Genomic DNA, 23,028 nt, shown 5'->3' with positions numbered 1-23,028 from the left:
ACCATCCCTTTTATACACCATGACATCACCCATGCCTTTCTCAACCTGGGGCATTGACATCATCGGGAAAGTCAACCCGATAGGCACCAATGGGCATTGCTTCATCCTCGTCGCCATCGACTACTTCACCAAATGGGTGGAAACGCAGTCATATGCAGTCTTGACCGCCAAACAAGTGGCCAAGTTCATTCAAAACAACATCCTCTGCCGATATGGGGTACCCCATGAAATCATCAGCGATCAAGGCTCTCACTTCCGGGCGGAAACTCAAGCTTTGCTGGACAAGTACGAAATCAAATGACATCGATCATCCCCCTACCGTCACCAGACCAACGGAGCGGTGGAGGCAGCGAACAAAACTCTTGTCACCATTATCAAGAAAATGCAAGACTACTACCGCGATTGGCCGAGCAAACTCCCATTCGCACTCTGGGGATACCGAACCTCCATTCGAACACCGCCAGGTGCCACACCCTTCTACCGAGCATACGGTATGGAGGCGGTTCAACCGGTAGAGTTAGAGGTCCCATCTCTACGCATCCTACTGGAGAGTCAAGTCCCTGAAGCGAAATGGACCCGTCGAAGGTACGAACAACTCACGCTTCTAGACGAACGGCAACTCAACGCCTTGCACAACGTCCAGCTATACCAACGACGTATACAACGGACATTCAACAAGAAGGTAAAATGTGGGGAAATATATGCGTGCTGATAGTGCTACTTTAGATAAAACCAGACTAGGGTACGCAAGGCTTATGGTAGAAGTGGAGGTTGGTCAAGAGTTCCCTGGTAAGATATACTTTAAGGATGAAAAAGGCAATGATGTTTGTGTATGTGTTGAATATGAATGGAAGCCTGCGGTTTGTGGTTCCTGTAAGGGTATTGGCCACATGAAGGATGTATGTAAGAAGCCCTCTGCTGCTCCTCGCATAATTCAGGTATAGAGACCAGTGGTTAAGCCTATTGTGACCCAGCCACAGCATACTACCCTGAACAAACCAGGAGATACCATCCACTCCTTTATTTGGAGGGGTAACTTTTCATAATTCAGATCATCTACCTGTTCCAACCATTCTTATTATTCAAAGAGTGAGGCAAGAACACGCTCCTGTATCTCATCTAAGGCCTGGCACTTCATATAAAGCAGCTGTTTCTCCTACTAAGGACAATGCTAGTACTGTTTTAGACAAGGGTAGTACAAGAGGAAGGGGAGAGTAGTACCAATATTACTTGTGATAATGGATAGATTGGGATTTTGGAATGTTAGGGCTATGAACAACCCAAATAAACAATTAGATATTAAGCAATTTCTTTTTCAAAATAAAATTGGTTTATTTGGATTAGTGGAGACTAAAATAAAGGAGCAAGATTTTGTGCTTGTGCTCAATAATTAAGGAAGTCAGTGGAAAGGTATCAACAATAATGTGCATCATCCTGGTGGTAGAGTCTGGATTATTTGGTTTCCTCATGTTTTTAATGTTCAACTCATTGCTGACAGTGACCAGCATATCACTGTTGAAGTGTCTGACATTAATTCAGGTGATGTTTTCTGGTATACTGTAGTGTATGGGTCTAACTCTGATAGTGAGAGGCTCACTCTCTGGGAGCAGCTTAACCAGATCAAGGATCAGTGTGTCAAACCTTGGTGTATTTGTGGGGATTTCAACTCAGTTCTAGATTACAATGAAAGGTTGGGTAGAGAGGTGATTTGGAATGAAATTAAAGACTTCAGGCAATGTGTTGAGTATTGTGAGGTGATTGACATTGTAGCTCATGGCTCATTTTTCACTTGGAACAATAAACAAGTCCCCTCTACTCGTGTATTTTCAAGTATTGATAGGTGCTTAATTAACATTGAGTGGCTTCAGATGTTCCCTGATAGCTCAGCTTATTTCATGAATGAAGGAACTTTTGATCATTGTCCCTGTATTTGCTATAGAAGGAATGAGGCAACTACTAGAAAGACTTCTTTTAAATATTTCAATATGTGGAGCTTAGACCCTCAGTTCAAAGAAGTGGTGGCTACTTAATGGAATAAGCATATCTCTGGGGTCAGGATGTATCAAGTTGTCACTAAGCTTAGGAATCTGAAGAAACCTCTAAAGGAGTTAAACAAGAACAAATTCTCTGACATTGAGAAGAGTGCTGAGGTTGCTAGAGTCTTATTGGATAGGCTGCAAACTGTAATGCATCTTAATCCCCAAGATCAGCAACTTCTAGCTGAAGAACATGCAGCTGCTGAGGATTTTAAAATATTAAATCAGGCTAGAACTAAATACTTACATCAAAAAGCCAAGGTGGAGTGGTTACTGGAAGGAGATGAGAATACTAGTTTCTACCACAGCAGAATCAAAGCTAGACACATTTATAATAAGGTAACTTAAATTGTTGATATGGAGGGAGTCACTCATCAAGACCCCCAAGGTATTGAGAATGCCTTCCTATCTTATTATACTGAGCTACTGGGATTAAGTAAACATACAACACCTGTGCATAAACCTACTGTAAGAACGGGTAAGCTTATTAATGACCACCATGTCCAGCTGCTCCTTAGACCAATTTCTGACAGTGAAATTAGACAGTGTATGTTCTCCATTCCAGCTGATAAAAGTCCTGGACCAGATGGATACACTAGTCAGTTTTAAAAAGATTCTTGGGACATTGTGGGACAGGAGGTATGTAATGAAGTGAAGGATTTCTTTCATTCTGGGCAGCTATTGAAGCAACTCAACACAACTAATATTACTCTCATTCCCAAAGGGAGTAATCCTAAAAGTGTCCTAGAATTTCGTCCTATTGCCTGTTGCAACACCTTGTACAAGTGCATTGCAAAGCTTCTCTGCAACAGGCTGGGAGATATTCTTCCTGAGATTGTTAGCATTAACCAAGGTGGGTTTATCAAATGGAGAAACATCGTAGAGAATGTCCTCATTTGCCAAGATATTGTAAGACTCTACAACAGGCAAGCTGCATCACCTAGATGCCTTGTAAAAATTGACCTTAAGAAAGCATATGACAGTGTGGAATGGGAGTTCTTGGAGCAGATATTGGGAGCTTTAAATTTTCCTGTGAAATTTACTAATTGGATAATGAAATGTGTTTCTACCCTTTCTTTTTCTCTATCCTTAAATGGAAGGTCTTTTGGGTTTTTCAAAGGCAAGAGAGGACTTAGGCAAGGGGATCCTTTGTCCCCTATTTTGTTCACTCTCTGTATGGATTACTTGTCTAGAATTCTTGCTGTTGTGGGGCAACAAGATGGGTTTAGATTCCATCCCCTTTGTGGACACTTGAAGCTTAATCATTTGTTGTTTGCAGACGACCTGCTCATGTTTTCCAAGGGCAATGCAGTGTCTATCATGTGGATCCTTAGAGCCTTTGCCACTTTCTCCTCTGCTTCTAGGCTTTGCCTCAACAAAGACAAGACTGAGATTTACTTCAATGGGGTGAGAGCTAATACAGTGAATGAGGTTCTTCAGATTTCTGGGTTCAAGAAGGGAGATCTTCCCTTCAAATATTTAAGGGTCCCTATATCCTCCAAGAAACTATCTAAGAATGAAGTAAGAAAACTGATAGACAAGATTACTGCAAAGATCAGAGCTTGGGGGACTAAACATCTTACCTATGCTGGTAGACTAACTCTGGTCACTTCTGTTCTGCATACTTTACACTCTTACTGGGCTACCATCTTTCTCATCCCCTCTGGCATCATGAATAATATTGATCGAATATGCAGAAACTTCCTTTGGAGTGGGAAAGACTCCTACCTTCGTGCCCCTGTTGTAGCTTGGGATCAGTGTTGCAAGCCAAAGGCTGAAGGTGGGCTGGGCATTAAGAATTCCAAAATGTGGAACAAAGCTTTATTGGGTAAGTATGTCTGGTGGGTTGCTAATAAGAAGGATCATCTCTGGGTGCGTTGGATCAATCATGTATATCTCAGGGGTAGACACTGGACCAACTACTCTCCTCCTTCTGATTGTAGTTGGTCTTGGAAAAAAATTGCCCATATAATGATGATGTTTAGGCCTGCTTATATTGAGGATCAGTGGCTAGGGAATAGCGCTGCTTACACCATTAAAGCAGGTTATGATTGGATTAGGAACCCTGGGGACTCTGTTAGTTGGTGGAAAATTTGTTGGAATGCTCTGAATGTTCCCAAGTCGTCTTTTATTTTCTGTGCAGTCATGCTAAGAAGGCTGCTTACTCGAGATAGGTTAGCTAGGATGGGTGGTCCTACATCTATGGAGTGTTACTTGTGCCAGGGAGCTGATGAATCCCATGGGCACCTATATTATGAGTGTGACTTTAGCAGGAAATGTACTGATCTTCTGCAGCAGAAGCTTACTGTCAGCCTGAATCCTAGAGAGCTGGTGGAGTGGAACAAACGAGGGAGACGAATTAGTATTCTGAGAAGAAGGATTATTGTGCGTGCCATGTGATGCTTGTGTATCTGATTTGGCAGGCTAGGAACAAAGCACGAGTTATGCTTATTGTCACTCATCCTAAAGTTATTGTCCAGCAGACCATTCAAGCAGTTACTACTAGATTCTGGGCTCGAAACAAAGTACCTATCAAAGAGGAAGATACCAGTTGGCTCACTTTTTTGCGTTCTTAAGTTGATCTAAGTTGCTGTTCTTGATGTAGCTCATTAGTTTATTTTTTGCGGTTTTTGTGATCTTGTAAATCTCTACACGGATGATGTATTCTTTTGTTGATATTAATATACTTAAACCTTTCCCAAAAAAAAAAACAAGAAGGTCAAACCCAGAAACATCCAAGAGGGCGACTTGGTCCTCAAGTCAGTTCGAGCACCGCTACCCGTCGATCCGAGGGGAAAATTCAAACCTAACTGGGCCGGGCCATACCTGGTCAAGAAAATACTTTCGGGGAGCGCAGTGAGACTGAGTGACCTAGATGGGGAGGACTTTACAAACCCGACCAACCTAGACCAACTCAAGAAATACTAGCCTTGAACCGTGACAACCAACGACCTAGCCTAGTTTTACAACTAGCAACGACCTCAACCCTTTTCAAGTCAAGTTCCTCAACATATTCTGATTTGAAATTGCATGTTTTATCGAGTCTAAGCTGTGGCACCTTGCCCGTTTCGAATGTCCTTTGATCTGACAAAGGCAACGTCTATTTGCACTAAAACAAAACAACCCCCTGAACTACGAGCATGGTTTGATTTCACCACTTCAGGTGGATACGTAGGCAGTCCCACTTATGCCTGAGGGATACAACCACAAAACCCAATTCAAATTTACAAAACGTTTCGAACTACGATCATGGTTTGATTTCACCTCCCCAGGTGAATACGTAGGCAGTCCTTTCTTATAAAAGAAGGATACAACCATCCCCACATACAAAAAATCCCTATCAAAAAAAAGAGAAAGGGAAAACCATTCCCTTTCCCACAAAATACAAAAAAATGAGCCTTTCTCCCTTCCCACAAAACTCCACTTTCCCAAGTGCAATTGTTTAGGACGATTCAAATTGAATTGCCTTCACCAAATGGATGGAAGAAACAAGCGTTCACAATATTCGACACGAGCAATCCTCTTATTTAATTAATAATGGGAGGGATTACAATTTCAACAAATAGAGCTCGACGAGTCTACAACTTGTCAAAGCTAAGGTGTCAACTAAAACACCTCACATAATAAAACTAGCACAAAACACACAATAACTAGCTAGTACAACATAATAAAAACTCACAACAATAATACAACATAATAATAAAGCGGGTAATGGAGGTCATCACTCTTCCATTCTACCCTTGCCTTTTCCCTCGGGGTATATCTTCCCCTTGTTCTTCTTGTTGGCCCGCCTAGCATGGATTTCCTCCTCGGAACGGATCCTCAACGGATCTAAGACGGCGTCAGCCTCCGGCCTAGCACAAGACCCCATATTCGACCCAAGATGAGCCAATGCACGACCCACCATATTCTTGGGGCCAGAACTCCTCCTCTTCGGTGGTCTCATCACATCGGGGGTAGCTCCATCAACATACTCCTCAAAGAAGGCACGGTTGGCCTTGCCAACCTCTCGGTACTTCAAGTCGACAACCTCGTCCTTACGGAATTTGGACCTCTCTTCCAAGGATGGAGCACGTGACCACTTGACATAAGCGGGAGTCACCCATGCCGTGGCAGCGGGGTTTGGCACCTCTCAAAGCGGCCGAGTGGCCCACCACCTTTCAGATAAATCCACAAGCTCGGAGTTCCGGAAAATATTCTCTTGGACAAGAGTATCTTGAGCGGGCACCTTTTGTTGATGCCCCATTTGCCTCATGAGCCTTTCGGGATAAATGAAGGAAACAACCTTCAAACCCACCATCATCAAAGAACGAGGACTAGCACCCGAAGCGGGCAACCCCATGAAGGACCTCAAGTGCCACCACGGCACCACCCAACGGATATGAGGACCACCCTCCTCCGCCAATCTTGCGGCCCAATAGGCCTCGGTGGAAGCGAAACTATCTGGGTACAACTTCTTCCTCATGGTAAGGTGACGGAAGGAATAAGAAGAAGAATCAACCGGAGGCTCTACATACCTTAGCCTCTCCAATAGCCACACTTAGAGGATCCTTGGGGATCCGAAAGAGGGAGCTTCTCCACAAGAGCCTTCCTTGTCCAAAGCTTGGATAATCTCTCCAAGCATCAACCATGATGGATCTCTACCATGCTCCATTTGCTCAATCACATGGATAAGGGTCATGCTACCATAGCATCTTGGCCCCTCCTTCTTCAAGACATCAACAAAGAGGTACACATGGACAAGGCAAAATGCAAGAGCCCTTCTCCTAGCCACCTCCGAGACATTAACATCTAATCGAGTTGAAAAGATGTTGATAAGAGCCAACATATCCGCACCATGTGGAGCAAGAAGAAAGTTGATTTGGCTTGTTGATAAGCCCAACATGGAACGGAATTTCTCCTTGTAACACAACCGAGTCGGAGGAAGCACCGGAACACAACCCGGCCACCCACCAATGGCTCCAACTTCTTCGGCAAGGGGACAAAGCTCACCTTTCGGGAAAACGAAAACATGATGTTTCGAATCCCAAAACCGAGAACATGCTTCAAGAAATGAAGGTTGCACCTTTACTTGACGAAGCACCAACAATTGACCAACTCCCATGTAAACGAGTTGATACTTTTCGGGAGGCGACAAATCCCGGCACCATTGTCGCAATGCGTTCTCAAAAACATCCATGAAATATTTTTGTGGAAGAAGAAGAAGGGGTTTTGTAGAGATGATTTTGTGTTTCGGATGATGAAACAATGAAGCGCAAACATCCCTATTTATACAAAATGATCAGCGCATTTTCAGAAAAAAAGGGGAGAGCCGGCTTCCATCGCCAGGCCGCTCGCGCCTCTTTAAAGGCTTCTCCAGGATTCCCCCTGTTGACTTGTCTCTTTCAACTTGTGTTTTCTCCTGACACCTCAAACCTCCCGCCAGGAAGCTCACGCCTTTTCGGGATGATTCAGGATATTTTGTGTTTCCTCACTCACATTTCCTTGTTTTCGCGTTTTACGAAATCCGACACGGTTTTCATGACGCAGCTTTAAATATACGGCTTTTTCTTTCTTTTTTTAAGGGGGGAAGGGCTAGTCGCCCCGATCCGCGATGGATCGTTTCCATGTAAGTCGAAATTCCGAAAATTTTTCGCCTTTTCGCAATTTTCCGGCAAAAATCAAAATCGAGAATTGATAACACGACGTCAATTTTTCTCCAAAATTCAAGCACTCACAAATTCGAGTCTTGACCTCAAAAATCAAAAATCAAATATACTCGTAAAAATCCTTTTCTAAAATTTTTTTCCTGACGGTTTGAGTTTGAATTTTTCGAGTCAATTTCAATGATTTCGACGCAATTTAATTCACGACACGAGTTAATTGCTCAAAATTTTCAAATCAATTCCATTTGAATTCCGAACGTGACGATTTGTCACGGAATTTTCAAAATTCTTTTCAAAATTTCAATTTTAACTTCAAGTCATCTTGGTTAATTTTGTTTTCAATCAAATGCTTTTACGTGTTTACATTTATGCGTATGTGCTATCTATTGCTTGTTTTCTACACTAACGATGCAGGAACTAGTGCAAAGCAAAAGGAGAATCAACAGCCGACAGCGCTCCTCCGAAACACAAAAAGCCAAAATTCACAAAAATGAACCACAATCCAAAAACACATATATACAAACCGCTTCACGCAAAATACATCGACACGCGTTCGATACGAACAACTGACCGTACAAACAGGGTTCAGTAAAGACATCTATCATACAGACACTGGCCTAAAACAACCGTCTATCATACAGATACTGGCCTAAAACAACCGTCTATCATACAGACACTGGCCTAAAACAACCGTCTATCATACAGACACTGGCCTAAGACAACGAACTGGGGGCTATCTGCCACCTACCGAACTAAGCACTCTTTATCCTCTCAAACGGAAAAGAAAGAGAGCAACACAAGAAACAAAGGAGCAACAACGGAAGCAGAGGTGATTACCATTATGGTAATACCCCGTTCCTGCTCCACAACAAAAAAAGAAGACAGTGTCTTGCAGACTTCGGATGATGAGAAGGCCAAGAACCATGATGCGATGCACCACTCCGGTGCTAACCCTCAATCATCAGCCATCCTGTCTATGAGCCACAACGAAAAGGACAAACCGGCCACGTCAGCCGCCTCTCCTCCTCTACGGAAGCATCCTCCACCACCGCCTCAAATCCGGCAGCCTCTTCGGTCGTCTCTTCCCCTCCAGGATCGTCTTCCTCCTCCAGTGCCTTCACAACAGACCCCATAGGTCCCAAACGATACCCTGCAATAAAAAAACACAACAAACAAAAAACGTCAGCCGAAATTACGGCATTACGATGGCATGAAATGGATAAATCCAAACAAAAACAACAACAACCTGCAATGCAAAACAAGGGCAATCCCGCCCAAAATCCAACCAAACAAAACCATTCACAACAAACAAACAAAAACGACTCGCCCATCTTTTCAAGCAAAAGACGAGTCAAAACCACGAAAAACGGCATTTCAAGACCCATACAAGGTCCGCCAACAAACCAAAATACATTCCCGACACAATGAGGTATTTTTCTACGGCTCAAAAAGGCAATTCATACGCTAATTTGAGCCCAAACAGGTCAAAAATTCAAAAACGACCGCAAAAAGGCAAACGTGATTTTATCACGCCTCAAGGTGACTTAAATTACCGATAAGGTCCATTTCAAGGCAAACTGACTCAATTCAAGCCCAAACAGACGCTTATTTTGTCAGACATAAGACCATCACAAAAGGCAAAAATCCAATTTTGCCCACAATATCTAACGAAGGTCCATAAATGGCAAATACGGGTTTTCCCAACTACAATGCAACCTAGTGGGACCCACTACCCAAGCAAATAAACTTAGCATTGTGAAATGAGACGGTGTCTCACCTTACTTGCGGTTTTCGAGCATAGGGAGCGGGAACGGGGACCAAAATGCAAACTAAAAGCGCCCCTATACTCCTAAACAGGTTTCTAACCTAATGCAAGCATCAATTTCACTCGAAATGGGCTCAATCAAAAACGCCCAATTCGATTTTTTAGGGTAAATTCGCCCTAATTCAATCAAGCTAAAGATCAACAAATTTAAATGGATTCAAGAGGAAATACATACCTTGAGATGACATTGTTGATTATGGCACGAGTGGAAGCTAGCGAAGGTCCTTCAATGGCGATTTTTGCGGGTTTCTGGGTCGAATGAAGAAGACGAGATGATGAATGGTATGCAGCCTGAACTCGCGTCTTTTACAGAAAAAAAGGGAAGCCCCTTTGATTCGCAAGATGGATCGCGCCTCAATCAGGTGTCCACTTGCTTTTTCAGCGAATTTTGGGCTTTCGCCCAATTTCCACATAACAAAATTCGGATTTTCATTGACGATATTGAAAATCGTCATTTCCTGAAAGACAAAGACAAAGCAAATAGTGAAAATTTAAATTCGCTATTTTCAAAAATTTCAAGCAAACGGCGATCAAAACCGCCAATTTCAAAAATAATAGTGAAATCAAATTCACTATTTTCCTTCAATTTCAGAAATAATAGCGAAGATTCAAAAACCGCTATTTCTTTAAATTTTAAGCGACGGCAATTAAAACCGTCATGCTCAAAATAATAGTTGGAAATTGAATTCCACTATTCTCACCACGCATGTCAACGGCGGCACATAAACTGTCACTTCAATCAATAGTGAAGATTTCAAATTCACTATTTCCATCAAATGTCAACGGCGGCACATAAACCGTCACTTCAACTAATAGTGAAGATTCCAAATTCACTATTTCCATCAAATGTCAACGGCGGCACATAAACCGTCACTTCAGTTAAATAGTGAAAATTCCGAATTCACTACCAGCAGGGGGCTTTCTCGCGGAACCCGCTCATTCCAAAAACAGTGATAATAAAAATCCAAATTCACTGTTTCCACGGCGGCATCATGAGTTCGCTACTTTCAAGACAAGCCCTTTTGACGCGGCTATTCTCATCCAAATTCACGGTGGCATCACGAGCGCGCTACGTTCAAACAAGCCCATTTGACGCGGCTATTCCCATGGTCCATTAACCGACCGCCCCATGGCTGGCGAGCCTTTGTCCGCAACCTTTCAAGGACAGATCCCGAAGATGCCTCGGGTACATTTCCTTACCATTAGCTGGCGAGCCTTTGTCCGCAACCTTCCAAGGACAGATCCCGAAGATGCTTCGGGTACATTTCCTTACCATTGGCTGGCGAGCCTTTGTCCGCAACCTTCCAAGGACAGATCCCGAAGATGCCTCGGGTACATTTCCTTACCATCAGCTGGCGAGCCTTTGTCCACAACCCTTTCGAGGACAGATCCCGAAGATGCTTCGGGTACATTTCCTTACCATTGGCTGGAGAGCCTTTGTCCGCAACCTTCCAAGGACAGATCCCTAAGATGCCTTGGGTACATTTCCTTACCATTGGCTGGCGAGCCTTTGTCCGCAACCTTCCAAGGACAGATCCCGAAGATGCCTCGGGTACATTTCCTTACCGTGGCTGGCGAGCCTTTGTCCGCAACCTCTCAAGGACAGATCCCGAAGATGCCTCGGGTACATTTCCTTACCCCAGCTGGCTAGCCTTTGTCCGCAAAAGTGCAAGGACATATCCGAAGATGCCTCAGGTATGAATCCTTTCTATGGTTGGCGAGCCTTTGTACGTAGTCTGACGGACTTTAAACGACCCACACGGATAGTCGACAGACTTTAAACTGTTCCCGACGGCAGGTCCTTGACTCGTACCCTCGAGTCGCCTTGACGTCGCCCTTCCCGACGGCAGGTCCTTGGCCCGAATCCTTTCGAGCCGCCTCGACGTCGCTTGGGTCTCCAGGTTGTAATCTTCGATTGACCTGGGGGCTCTACTTTGACTTTCGCCCTGTCCAAGCCTCAGTCAAAGTGGGGGCTCTGTAGATACCTGGTACCTGCTGAGACTCTAACAAACACCCGATGATTATCGGACTACAACATGTTTTGGAATCGCGGCGTTTGATCGACAATTTGTGTACAACTTTACGTCGGAAAACTTAAAACGATTTCGAAAATAAAACATCTCAAAACATTTCAAAAATACTTGGAGTGTTTAATGCACGACGACGGGGTCACAATGACACTAACAAGAGTCAAAACCGATACCGGACCAAAAACCGACTCAAAAATTCAAATCCCGACTCCAACAACGAGTCAAACCGAGTCAACCACCAAAAACAAAACATTTCAAACCTTCTACCTTAAGTTTTCCCGGATTCATGTTGGTCAAGTACCAAACATGTGACTACAAAACCTAGGATAGAACAAATCATGATTGCGTTTGTTGTGAAAGTGACAACACAACTCGAAGAACCGCGACGTGGCTCGCGCCTCTTTGAGCAGCCAAAGTGGCTACGTCATTCAAAACTCACACAACCACTCATTTCCCTATAAATACCCCTCAAATGCCACCTATTTGAGAGTTACGCGAGTGTCCGCCCCCTCTTTTCTCCCTTAAAATTCTCGACTCGACTTCTTAAGTCACAACCCGACGCGTATTTACGGCCTACCGATCGTAAACACGAGCCTTACACATTGTTTTGTACCGTTATCGTGCATTAAATCAATTGACCGACCACTTCGACCACTACACCATCACTAAACATTATAACACTCTTTTTACTTACCAAAACGGTTTTAAACCGAGTTTTTTCCGATCAAACGAGTTGTTATACTTACGTCGGTCACTCGCCATAACCAAACATGTAAGTATGAGGGTGTAAAAATCCTCTTTTATTATGTTTTCATTTGTTTCATGACTATAACATGCTAAAACATGCATAACATGAACCAAAACATGGAATAAACGAGCCAAAACTGATTTTTGGTCTGAGGCAGAAGCCCCTTAGGTCGCCAACTTGCCCGCGCCTAAATGGGGTGTTCAGACCAGAGATCAACCGTGTTTGTTCTCGTCATTTCCTTTTAATCCATCTTCATATTTGTAATCGGTTTTAACCATTTCAAATATTTTCGAACCCTTTTTACTTTATTTCACTTGTTTTAACCATAAAGCATTTTTCACCCTTGGTTCCTCATACCATGACATTTAAAAGGTATTTTAAAGCCTTTTATTTCATTTCTTTACATTTTCAAACAAACATATTAGTCACCAACACAAAGCCGTCCTTGATTCTACATACCATGCCGGATTTTAACCCGGGTACGATGATGAGTATCGAATAATAACATTCAAATGGACTTAAAACAATTAGTCCATAATTATTTTCAAAACTATTCATGTCAAGTTTGTCAAATCGAACCCGACACCGAATATTATCCAAATAATGATGATTATTCGAGTCTAGTTCTTCAAATCAACAAATGCGGTCTAAACGACCCCTTCAAATCAAACCGGGTTCAAATACCCATTTTTAATAAGTTTTATAACGTTTTCTAAAAGGTCAGAACACAACACATAAACCGTGGGCTAACCCGCGCCTAAACAGGCTCTCCATTTCTCACTTTCAAAACCAGAGGGAGGCCCCTTACACCGCCGGCTGGCTCGCGCCTCATATAGCCGTCTGGTACAGGGCCTGTTCCCTTCCAGCATTAGTCTAGGACGATCCCGACTCCGGTTAACCCGGATATAGGACGGATCAGATGACTATTTGATTATCCAACACCATATTTGCAAAATGCCTTACTAAGACAAATGGATCATGTTATGCACCCTAAACCTAATACGGTAAATGGATGTTTAATTTCCGTCTTGCATGCAAATCAATCATTAATCCAACTCGACATCTTATACTTGATACTTGGATTAAATCAACCGAATTAGAAAGCTCTCACATGTTAGGTTTAAATTATTGGATGCGCATTCATGCATTTAAACCGTTTTATCAACTTTTGCATTCAACCAACCAAGATCGATCAGTAGAGGCCGCTAACGCGGGCGGGATTGGGTGTCTGATTAAAGGGCTTCCCAATACGTACCTTCACCTCTTACTCAAAAACTTTGGATAGTGGACAACCTTATCCAGGGCGTACGAGAGTCATTCTAGAGATAAGATGCTAAAGAGGGACGATTTCCTTATCTTTAGTACCTATGTCAAACGCTGCTTTGTGCTTCAATTTGACCGAGGTATAAAGTGGATTTCGAACGGGTTCCAGGCATCCCACAAATGCTTGGTGGCGACTCCGAAAATCTCTAATCGTTTCGAGACCCTTACCCAGACGAAACCGACCGATCTAAAACGATCCGGTTGAAAGCATTTTTACGCCGCCAAGCGTGGCTTTTAAAAGACCGCCTTATGTCCACAGATCGGTTGGGCTTGCAGGTGGGCTATGTCCACAGTACTATGTTAGCTACCCAGCCTGAGTACTCGGAAACTTTGATGAACCCGACTTTGAACTGTTTATCGACTTCTTCTTTGATCTTGAGAGACCATTCTGTCCTTATTCGACGAAGCTTCTGTTTCACGGGTTTGAAACCCTGTTTAATTGGGATTCTATGCTCTGCGATGTCCCTGTCGATCCCTGGCATGTCTTTGTATAACCAAGCAAAAACGTCTTTGAACTCGTGCAGGAGGTCTATGAAACTGGCCCTTTCGGTAGGGCTCAAGGTCGTCCCTATCCTAAGTTCTTGGGGTTCTAGTTTGGTTCCTACGTTGATGGGTTCAGTGTTTTCTATTACTGGTCCCCCTTCCCTCTCTTGTAGTATTTCTTTGGCTATGTAGGGAGGTATTTCGACTGAGTCTGGGTCTGGGTCATCCTCATTATCATCGTAAACAAAATTGCATTCAAGATAACACGAAGAGTAAGTAGAACCTGATTTATTCATATTAAAGTTTGAGAAAAGTTGAAATAAAGAAGCCAACTAATCTGTAGTCAGTGGCGGTAAAGGGATAGCCGTTGGGACATTTCCCGAACTACTGTTACTACTTGATACTAAGCTAGGAGAAACAAGGGGTGTGAGAATGATGACAGGAGGAGACTCTCTAGGAACTTCTCTAGACTCCGACTCTGACTCCGACTATGACTCTGACTCGAATTCATCGTCTTCCAGTTCTCCTTTAAACATCTCTCCTTCTCCAGTGGTGAGCTTGAAGAGTCCTCCTTGATTGTTTGTCCACTTGATCGACTGTCTCCATCCTTTCTGCTGATTGGTGTTAGTTTCTGTGATTAATGCGGTAGGGTTGAAGTGATCGTCTTGAAGTATCATGGTAATGATCTCATCCTGCGCGGCTCTAACGAATCGATCTTCTCCAAATAGTAGACTAACAGCTTGTTCGTCTAAGCAAGGTGCTTGACGAGTCTTGACGGTAGGAACCGTTTCTGGAGGAATGAAGTAGCAATCGTGAAAGATCTCGATTTCGGCTAGCTTCCTTTCGAGATAGTGCCAAGGTTCGAGAAATCCGTGAAAGATATCTTGACTTCCTTTCCTAACGAAGTATCCATTTAGGGTAGGGAGGTAGGGTCGGATTTGGATTCCCACATTCTTACGGTTTTGAACTTGAGCGAGCATCTCGAGAACTTCTTCTTTAGTGGGTTTGTATCGTAGTCCAAGAGGTATTCTTTGTGAGTTGCCTTCTTTGTAGGGTGCAAAGGTGTTCCTTCGGATATGATTCAAAGGCATTCCTGGGAAGTATCCCTAGGATTTGAGCATGTGGTTGACCACTAAATTAGAGTAGGGATTGAAGTATAAGGGTGTCAACTCACTTTCTATGACATTTATGATATGGAAGCCCCCAAGTTCATGTACTGGATCCGCAAGGACTTGATTACTTGACTTCATTTCGATAATTGCCTTGATGGGCGGCGAAGTGATCGTCACCACTTTACCATTTAGTGGGATATTGATTTTTTGGTGGAGGGTGGATGTTACCGCCTTGAAAGCGTGAATCCAAGGTCTTCCCAGAAGTATGTTAAAGGATGCTTCAATGTCTACTATTTGGAAGTTGACTTTTTGTTCAATCGGCCCTGTGGCTATGGTTAGGTTAACAAGTCCTACTACCTTTCGTCGTGTACCATCATATGCGCGAACACCTTGGTTGGTAGGGGTCCAATCCGACTCTTTAATGCCCTATTTCTATGCCGTTTTCAAGGGTATGACATTGACTGCAGAGCCATCATCTATCAAAGTCATTGGCACATTCTTCTTTAAGCAAATGACAGTGATATAAAGAGCCAAGTTATGACTAGCACCAAAGGGTGGCAAATCTTCATCCGAGAAAGTAATAAAATTACTTAGATTTGGTGATTCTTGGAAGACCAAGTTGACTACGTCATCGGGTGTGGAGTAATGTGCCTCATTTAGTTTGGCCAAGGCTTGTAGTAAAGCTTCGCGATGTGGGAATGAGCTTGCCACTAGTTGCCAGACTGAAAGATCAGCCTTTGTCTTCTGTAGTTGCTTTAGCAAATGGTCGGTGGAGCCATCTTCATTATCATTTGGTGTGACCACATTGGCTGGACCATTCGCTATGAGACCATTTTGAGAAGTGTTTTGGTATGGGCGTCCCGAACGAGTAAGGTGGTCTACATCTTGATCTTCACAATTTTGGACTATTTGCTCACTGATTTAGACTAGGTAGTGTTCAGTGAGATACTCATCTTCATCATCATCGGCCCATATTCCATTGACAGTAGCAAGTTCCTTCATTCTTATCATTTCGGCCTCCATTTGGATAATTTGGTCGACTAGTTTATCAACCATGGCTACTACTTCTTGCATTGTAGTTTTTTGAGAGAAGACTAGTGGTGCACGTTCTTTAGGTGTTGCGTTGGGATCACGTAGGGTTGGCACAACACTCTCTAGTTCTATGACTTGCCTATTCACACTTTTTGCCCATGCAATGAAATCGGTGATGGTTGGGGAAATGGTAGAGTAGTTCCATTCATTCTCTATTGCATGAATTTCATCCTCGACTGGAGAAATGAGGTGTGAACAATCTATGGTAGATTCTTCACTTGTAATCACTAGAATTCCAAGAGGATTCTGAGTGTTGTTAGGCTTACCTCCAGGCGGTATTGGTAGGCGACCGTCTTCAATCATGTCTTGAAGTACATTTTTCAGTTTGTAGCATTTTTCTGTATCATGTCCCTTGCCTCTATGGTATTCGCAGTACGAATTCTTATCCCAGAACTTGGATTTCTTTTCTGGTTCGGGTGTAGGGCCTATCGGTTGAAGTTTACCCAGTTTTATCAACCTTTTTAGATCATTGGAATACGTGTCCCCAAGACTTGTGAATTTCCTTGGCGGGGTACTCTTCTTAGATGGCTCGAGAAGGATAACTTCATCAGTTTTGCTAGTAGAGCCGTAAGAACGACTTGTTGAGCCTTGATATCCACAACCTACTGTTTTGGACAAGAGCCCTTTACGAATGTCATCTTCGATCCTTGTTACTAGTACGGTTAAGTCTTTGAAGGTATTAATGTTTTGGTACCTCAAATGACTTGCATAGATGGGCTTGAGGTTGTCCACGAACTTCTCCACGAGGGTTGCTTCATCTGGACGTTCAACAAGTTGAGTACTAGTCTTCCTCCACCTACTTAGGAAGTCGGTGAAACCTTCTTTGTCATTTTGGGTAAGAACCTCTAAAGTGCGCATGTTGACTTGGATTTCAGCATTTTCCGCATATTGCTTGGCGAATTCAATTGCGGCATCGTCCCAGGTAGCTATCTTCTTATGCTCTAGAGAATAGAACCATTGTTTTGGGATGGTGTCAAGAGATGAAGGAAAGATCCTTAAGAACATCTCGGGTTTAATGCCTTTGATAGACATGTAATCCTTGAAAGCACGGATATGGTTCTGTGGACAGCGGGGGGCCCACGGGGGCGCTTGGGAGGAAGAGAACAAGCGTTTGCAATTTTGTTGGAGTCGCCACCAATTTTTATGGGAAATTGGAACCGTTCGAATACCTCGTGTCATGTCAAGACACAAAGTAGAGACATGAACACTAAGCAATCGTTACCCTTAGCATTCTATGTCTAGAATGACTCTCGTGGATGCCAATGAACACGGATGTTCATAGAGATCTGGAGTAAGGGGTGAGGGTACGTATTAGGAAGCTCTTTTGATCGAACACCTAATCCCGCCCGCCTCGATAGCGGCCTCTACTAATGATTAGGGAAGTTATTCATACTCGATATATCGTCGATTATATGCATGCAATGCAACATCCAAGTTTTAATCCTAGCATGTGAAGAATTAGGCTAAGTCGGTTGACACGTAATTAGCAAACAATTGGGTCGAAGTAGGATTTAATGTTCAATTACATGTGAAAACATACAAATGATACAATAAATATGACAAATACAATAAAGAAAATTACAATAATGAAAATTACAATAATTACAATGGATTAGGCGATTTATGTCGAAAATACCTTTAAAACGGATGATTTGAGAAAACGAATAAAAGAATGAATCAACGATCAAATCAGTAGGCGATAATACGATTAATAGTCAATTATACGTAAGCTAATTAATCTAGGACAAGCAACAACGGAGTTCAGAGGCAGAAATCAACCCGGAATAGGCGCAGTAGAGCTGCGTCCCTTGGAATAGGCGCAGCAGTTGCTGCGTCAATTGCTGATCTGAATTCTGGCTGTGAAGCCGGAATTGCGTGTTGTTAATACTCGTTGGTAAATTTAATGATTGATTAAATTATTTACTCGGATGAAAGTGATTAATAGGTTAATTACATGTGATTGAGGGGTCATAAAACAATAAAACACGGATGAGACGGATACAAACGAATTAATTACATGAACGAATGATGGATTAGTGACATGGGTTAATGAAATAAACTAAACAAGATGAATCAATGACAAATTAATGACGAATATGACAATAGACAGATGAAAATTTATCAAAGGTCGAATTCCAGAAACTCAATATGAACAAATTGAATTTCTACAACCCGGATTGAATTTAATGACGAAAACCCGCAAATATTGATTATAAGGGATTTAAGTCGGGTTTAATGATGAATTAAACGTGTGAATGAACAATATTATACAGATGAAATTATAAGCTATTATGTCGAAGAATTAACGAACAAATAAATAAAAATCAAATAACGAACGAATTTACAGAGGTCGAAGGAAGAAGAAAGGAAGCAGGAACTGCGGTAGCCTCACGAAGAGGCGCAGCAGGTACTGCGCTCCTTCGAAGAGGCGCAGCAGTTGCTGCGTCCTTTCTCGACGGTTTGTCTTCTGGAAATCCGTAAAAAGGGTTTTAAAGTACGGTTTTAGAAATCGGTTTTAATTGGTATTTTCGACATAAACCTTACAATTGATGATACAAAAATTAAATAACAATAAATAAAGGAAGATTTACACCCTCAGACTTACATGTTTGATGAAACGAGAAGGACTAAGATATCGATTAGTGATGCTCGACGCGAATGTAAAGAAAGTGCCCTCGTAAGAGGAAAACGATTAGATTAATTAAGTTGATTGATTGTGGAGTTGGTCAAATTGGTCGGTCATGCAAACGAGGCTGGTACTCAGAAGGATCCGAGCTTACGTGGTCGAAAGTTCAAGCACGTAGACGCCAAAAAGTAAGAACAAAGGTCTAGAATGCAAAGGGAGAAGAGAAGGGCGGACACTCGCGTGAGAAATATGAGGAGCGAAGGCTCCTATTTATACTAATCACGTGAAGCATGTAATGGCGTAGCTTCTTCGTTGCCCACACAAGAGCGAGGCATGTCTTTTCGAGTTGTGAGTATTTGCACTCGTACTCCAAGAACTTCTTACTAAGGTAGTATATAACTCTTTCTTCGCTTCCTACAAATTGAGCTAGCATGGCACCCATGGCTGTTTCGGTTACTATGAGATATAAACCAAGAGGTTGATCTCGTTGTGGTGGCATGAGCACTGGTGGTTTAGCCAATATCTCTTTGATTCGGTCAAATGCCTTCTGACAATCATCATCCCACATGGTGTGATCCGTTTTCTTGAGTTTCTTGAAGATAGGCTCGCAAATCATGGTGAGTTTCGATATGAATCGACTTATATATTGCACTTTTCCCAGGAATCCTCTGACTTCTTTTTCTGTTTGAGGTTGTGGCATTTCGATCAGAGCCTTGATCTTGGAAGGGTCTATTTCTATTCCTCGTTGGCTAACGACGTATCCTAGGAGTTTGCCAGATGTTACTCCGAATGTGCATTTCTGAGGATTGAGCCTCATGTTGTATTTTCGCAGCCTTGTGAAAAATTTGCAAAGGTTCGCAATATGCCCTTCTCTATCCTTTGATTTGACAATCATGTCATGTAAGAGTGTAGTTGCGGTGCGTTGATATGTAGCTCCGGCGTTGATCAATCCGAATGGCATGACCGTATAGCAATAGGTTCCCCATTGAGTGATAAAGGCGGTCTTATGCATGTCTTCTATGGCCATCTTAATTTGATTATAACCCGCGTACCCATCCATGAAGGATAGTAACGCATGGTCTGCAGTATTGTCCACCAATATATCAATGTGTGGTAGAGGGAAGTCATCTTTAGGACTTGCTTTGTTTAAGTCCCTAAAGTCAACACAAATGCGGATTCTCCCATCCTTTTTGGGTACGGGTACTATGTTGGCTACCCAGTCAGAATACTCGGAAACTTTGATGAACCCGGCTTTGAATTGCTTGTCAACTTCTTCCTTAATCTTAAGACCCCATTCTGTTCTCATTCGTCGAAGCTTCTGTTTTACAGGTTTGAAACCTGGCTTAATCGGGATTCTATGTTCGGCGATATCCCTGTCGATCCCTGGCATGTCTTTGTAGGACCAAGCGAAAGCATCTTTGAACTCGTTTATGAGGTCTATGAAATCGGCCCTTTCGGTAGAGCTCAAGGTAGTCCCTATCCTAAGTTCTTGGGGTTCTAGTTCGGTTCCTACGTTGATGGGTTCGGTGTCCTCTATTACTGGTACCCCTACCCCTTCCTGTAGTATTTCTTTGGCTACATAGGGAGGTATTTCAATTGAGTCTGGGTCTTGGTCATCCTCCGTATCATCGTAAACAGAATTGCACTCAAGATAACATAAAGAGTAAGCAGAACCTGATTTATTCATATTAAAATTTGAGTAAAGTTGAAACAAAGAAGCCATCTGATCCATGGTCAGTGGCGGCAAAGGGACAGTGATTGGGACATTTCCCGAGCTACTGTGACTACTCGAGGCTACGCTAGGAGAAACAAAGGGAGTGGGGATGACGACAGGAGGAGACTCTCTAATGACTTTTCTAGACTCCGACTCCGACTCCGACTCGAACTCATCGTCTTCTGGTTCTCCTTTGAACATTTCTCCTTCTCCAGTGGTAATCTTAAAAAGTCTTCCTTGATTGTTGGTCCACTTGATTGATTTTCTCCATCCTTTCTGCTGACTTGCGTTGGTTTATGTGATTAACGCGGTGGGGTTGAAGCGATCGTCTTGAAGTATCATGGTAATGATCTCATCCTGCGCGGCCCTAACAAATCGATCTTCTCCAAACAATAGGCGAACAGCTTGTTCGTCTAAGAAAGGTGCTCGACGGGTTTTGACGGTAGGAACCGTTTCTGGAGGGATGAAGTAGCAATTGTGAAAGATCTCGATTCTAGCTAGCTTCTTCTCGAGCTAATGCCAAGGCTCGGGAAATCCGTGAAAGAGTTCTAGACTTCCTTCTTCAACAAAGTACCCATTTAGGGTAGGGAGATAGGGTCGCATTTGGACTCCTACATGCTTACGGTTTTGAACTTGAGCAAGCATTTCGAGAACCTCTTCTTTAGTGGGTTTGTACCCTAGTCCAAGTGGTATCCTCTTTGAGTTGCCTTCCTTATATGGTGCGAAGGTATTTCTTCAGGTAGGGTTCAAAGTCATTCCAGGGAAGTATCCCTGGGTTTTGAGCATGTGGTTGACCACCAAGTTGGAGTAGGGATCATAGTATAAGGGTGCCAATTCTCTTTCTATGACACTTATGCTTTGGAAGCCCCCAAGTTCGTATACGGGATCTGCAAGGACTTGATTGTTTGACTGCTTTTCGATTATTGCCTTGAGGGGCGACGAAGTGATCGTCACCACTTTGTCATTTAGTGGGATCTTGATCTTTTGATGAAGGGTGGATGTTACCGCTTTGGAAGCGTGAATCCAAGGTCTTCCTAGAAGTATGTTGAAGGAAGCTTCGATGTCCACTATTTGGAAATTAACCTTTCGCTCAATTGGCCCTGTGGCTATGGTTAGGTTAACAAGTCCTACCACCTTTCGTCGTGTACCATCATATGCACGCACACCTTGATTGGTAGGGGTCCAATCTGACTCTTTCATGCCTAATTTGTATGCCGTTTTGAGGGGTATGACGTTGACCGCGGAACCATCATCTACCAAGGTCATTGGCACGTTCTTCTTTAGACAAATTACATTGATGTAAAGTGCTAAATTGTGACTAGCGCTAAAAGGTGGCAAATCTTCGTCTGAGAAAGTAATAGGATTACTTAGCTTTGGTGATTCTTGGAAGACCAAGTTGACTACATCTTCGGGTGTCGAGTTATGTGCTACATTTAGTTTGGCCAAAGCTTGCAGTAAAGTTTGGCGATGCGGGAATGAGCTTGCTATTAATTGCCAAACTGAAAGATCAGCCTTTGTCTTCTGTAATTGCTTGAGCAAATGGTCAGTGGAGTCCTCTTCGTTATCATTTGGTGTGACAACGTTGGTTGGACCATTTTGAGTAGTGCTTTGGTATGGACGTCCCGAACGAGTTAGGTGGTCCACCTCTTGGTCTTCACCGTTTTGGACTATTTCCTTGACTAGGGAGTTCTCAATGAGGTACTCGTCCTCGTCATCGTTGGACCAAACTCCATTGATTGTAGCTAGTTTTCTCATTCTCATGATTTCATCCTCTAGTCGTATGATTTGGTCGACTAGTTTATCTACCATGGCGACTATTTCTTGCATAGTAGCGTCTTGAGAGAAGATTGGTGGCATATGATTCTTGGGTGTCACGTTGGGATAATGTAAAGTTGTCATCACATTTTCTAATTCCCAAACTTGCCTATCCACACTCCTTGCCCATGTGATGAAGTCGGAAATGATAGGGGAGATAGTAGAATAGAACCCTTCATTCTTGATTGCATGGAGTTCATCTTCAATTGGAGAAATGAGGTGTGAGCAATCTAAGGTAGATTCGTCACTTGTAATCACTAGAACTCCAAGAGGATTCTGAGTGTTGTTGGGTTTCCCTCCCGGCGGTATTGGCAACCGACCATCTTCAATCATGTCTTGAAGCACATTTTTCAACTTGTAGCATTTTTATGTGTCGTGCCCCTTGCCCCTACGGTATTCACTGTACGAGTTCTCGTCCCAGAATTTGGATTTCCTTTCGGGCTCGGGAGTAGGTCCAATGGGTTGGAGTTTGCCTTTCTTCATTAACCTCTTTAGAGCGTTGGAGTAAGCTAGTGTCCCCAAGATTTGTGAATTTCCTTGGTGGGGTAATTTTCTTGGATGGCTCGAGAAGGTTAACTT

At 43.0% G+C, this 23,028-nt stretch overlaps 2 protein-coding genes across 2 annotated transcripts in view; both read left to right on the top strand.

Moving 5' to 3' along the window:
• Positions 1-701: 701 nt before the first annotated feature.
• On the top strand, positions 702-2,030 carry LOC141640418 (uncharacterized). Its single transcript, XM_074449222.1, has 3 exons — positions 702-938; positions 1,003-1,192; positions 1,396-2,030. The coding sequence occupies exons 1-3, from the start codon at positions 702-704 to the stop codon at positions 2,028-2,030; spliced, it is 1,062 nt and encodes a 353-aa protein (XP_074305323.1).
• Positions 2,031-2,057: 27 nt separating this feature from the next.
• The window catches only part of LOC141640417 (uncharacterized), a 39,546-nt gene continuing 18,575 nt past the window's right edge, over positions 2,058-23,028 (top strand). The window contains exons 1-3 of the mRNA XM_074449221.1: positions 2,058-2,375; positions 2,673-4,367; positions 4,460-4,561. Coding sequence (XP_074305322.1) covers positions 2,058-2,375; positions 2,673-4,367; positions 4,460-4,561 — 2,115 coding nt within the window. The remainder of the gene's footprint in view (positions 2,376-2,672; positions 4,368-4,459; positions 4,562-23,028) is intronic.

The sequence above is a fragment of the Silene latifolia genome, unplaced genomic scaffold, assembly GCF_048544455.1.
Source record: "Silene latifolia isolate original U9 population unplaced genomic scaffold, ASM4854445v1 scaffold_79, whole genome shotgun sequence".
Classification (NCBI taxonomy): domain Eukaryota; kingdom Viridiplantae; phylum Streptophyta; class Magnoliopsida; order Caryophyllales; family Caryophyllaceae; genus Silene; species Silene latifolia.
Note: the sequence above shows the minus strand (reverse complement) of the source record. Positions and strands in the feature narration are given on the sequence as shown.